Source organism: Ictalurus punctatus, chromosome 9, assembly GCF_001660625.3.
Source record: "Ictalurus punctatus breed USDA103 chromosome 9, Coco_2.0, whole genome shotgun sequence".
Taxonomy (NCBI): domain Eukaryota; kingdom Metazoa; phylum Chordata; class Actinopteri; order Siluriformes; family Ictaluridae; genus Ictalurus; species Ictalurus punctatus.
Genome location: NC_030424.2, coordinates 32,050,868 through 32,052,703, shown reverse-complemented (window position 1 = coordinate 32,052,703; position 1,836 = coordinate 32,050,868). Strand labels below are relative to the sequence as shown.

Genomic DNA, 1,836 nt, shown 5'->3' with positions numbered 1-1,836 from the left:
GACGAGTCTGATTCCAAACAGCCGGAGACGCAACAACAGCAGCCACCGGATAAATCCGAGTTCCACCGGGCTGAGTCACGGAGGAGAACGATCCAGAACCTACTAATGTTCTAACGCCTTGAACAAACACACAGAGTTAACTTTATGCAGATCTGACAGACAGGAAGCGCTCAGAACACAGAGCTGTAGTGCACTTAACCGAGACTAGAGAACACTGCTCCTCGCTCGAGCCGATAAGTCCAGCGCCCCTGTCTGACAGATTGATGTAACTACAGTATGTCGAAATATGTATGTTTGTGTATAAAGTGATGAATGAAGGTAAAGTTTCTCGGTAAGCGTAGCAGATGAGTGTAGCGCTGGGTCAGATTATCCTTCACACCAGCAGGATAATACAGCAGAGCACATCGGATTAACACACACCGACTTTGTTTTATTCATTCAACAAATCAACACAGTGAATTAAAAGCGTGATCAAATCTCCTACATCTCACACATCACCATTTCCTCACCCCCGTTTAGTGTCTCGTGGCGTCACGAAGTTGCGCTCGGGTAACTGTCTGAGCTCCATATTAATAAATAAAAAAGGAAAGTCTGCTTTTCAATCTCTGATTTCTTCAGGTTTGTTTGTGTTTAAAGGTGATGGTCTAGATGCGGTTTCGGACTTTGTCTCGGACACGTCTACTCCAAAATAAATCCGATAACCTCAGGTGTGTGAGATACACACAGGTGATTATAATAATCTGAATGTGGAGCTCAGAAAATCCAAATCTGAATATGAGGAACGTTCTCCATGTAAATACCGCCGTAACATTTAGACCATTTTGGACAGCACAGAAACTCACACAGGACATGCACTGAATACAAGCCATTTAATTCCCTATGTAGAGCACTTATCTCACTTTTTACTGCTCTACATGATGTAGGAGACTTTCTATCAGAAGCACCCATACAGCACACAGGGACTGTCCTACTGAACACACCCAGCATTCCTTACACACACTATAATCTACTCCTCCATGGATCAAGGAACTTCCTGCTATTCCCACATGTCATAACGCCATGCTGAATGTCAGCCACACTGCGCATGCGCGGGAGAGACTGCTTACAGACGTCCCGAATTTATTCTAACTATAACTGCGACACAATTCATAACACAGCTTTCTGCCTGCACACACACCTGCTATTTATTATTCATTATCACTCGGAGATTTAAACTGGTGAAATGAATAAAAGCACTGCATTAAAACTCACCTCCTAATGGTACGCGGAGGACACAGCAGAGCCGGGCGGCCGCCGCCATCTTGAAATTTTCTAAAGACCCCAAACAGCACAACAGGCAAGGCGAAGAATATGCCTGTCCAAAATATAAATAAAACAATAGACATAAATGATAACAATTAGACTAAATTAATGTAATTTGATTAAAAACAACCTTAGACAAAATAACAAGTAGTCAATGATCGACCTTAAAATGGTAACAAAAGCGTATGACTATACTATATGACTATACTTTATGACTATACTTTAATGCATTTTGCTATAGAGTCTATGTCCAAAAATGAAATAAAACTAAAACTAAATGGAATACAACGGGAAAAATAAAATAGAATAGAATAAACACTAATAATCCTGGAAGTAGTATTAGATTCAGGAAATACTTTAATATTTAACACCCCCCCCCCCCCCCCCCCCCCTATAAGACAATCCTAGCAATTGATTTTTATCTTCACTGACTTAGAAACCAAACCCTTTTTAAATATCCATAACATTTTAATTTGTTAAATGCCTTTATGTCATTAACAAGTTAATTAAATTATCTATCAAACTTTCTTCAGT

General features: G+C 40.1%; 1 protein-coding gene across 1 annotated transcript in view; it reads right to left on the bottom strand.

The window, feature by feature from the left end:
- Nucleotides 1-1,335, bottom strand: part of mrps5 (mitochondrial ribosomal protein S5) — a 16,356-nt gene extending 15,021 nt beyond the window's left edge. Inside the window, exons 1-2 of the mRNA XM_017475843.3 lie at nucleotides 1,252-1,335; nucleotides 1-117 (exon numbers count right to left, since the gene is read on the bottom strand). The exon at nucleotides 1-117 is cut by the window's left edge and continues 21 nt beyond it. Coding sequence (XP_017331332.1) covers nucleotides 1-117; nucleotides 1,252-1,300 — 166 coding nt within the window. The 5' untranslated portion in view covers nucleotides 1,301-1,335. The remainder of the gene's footprint in view (nucleotides 118-1,251) is intronic.
- Between the last annotated feature and the right edge of the window lie 501 nt (nucleotides 1,336-1,836).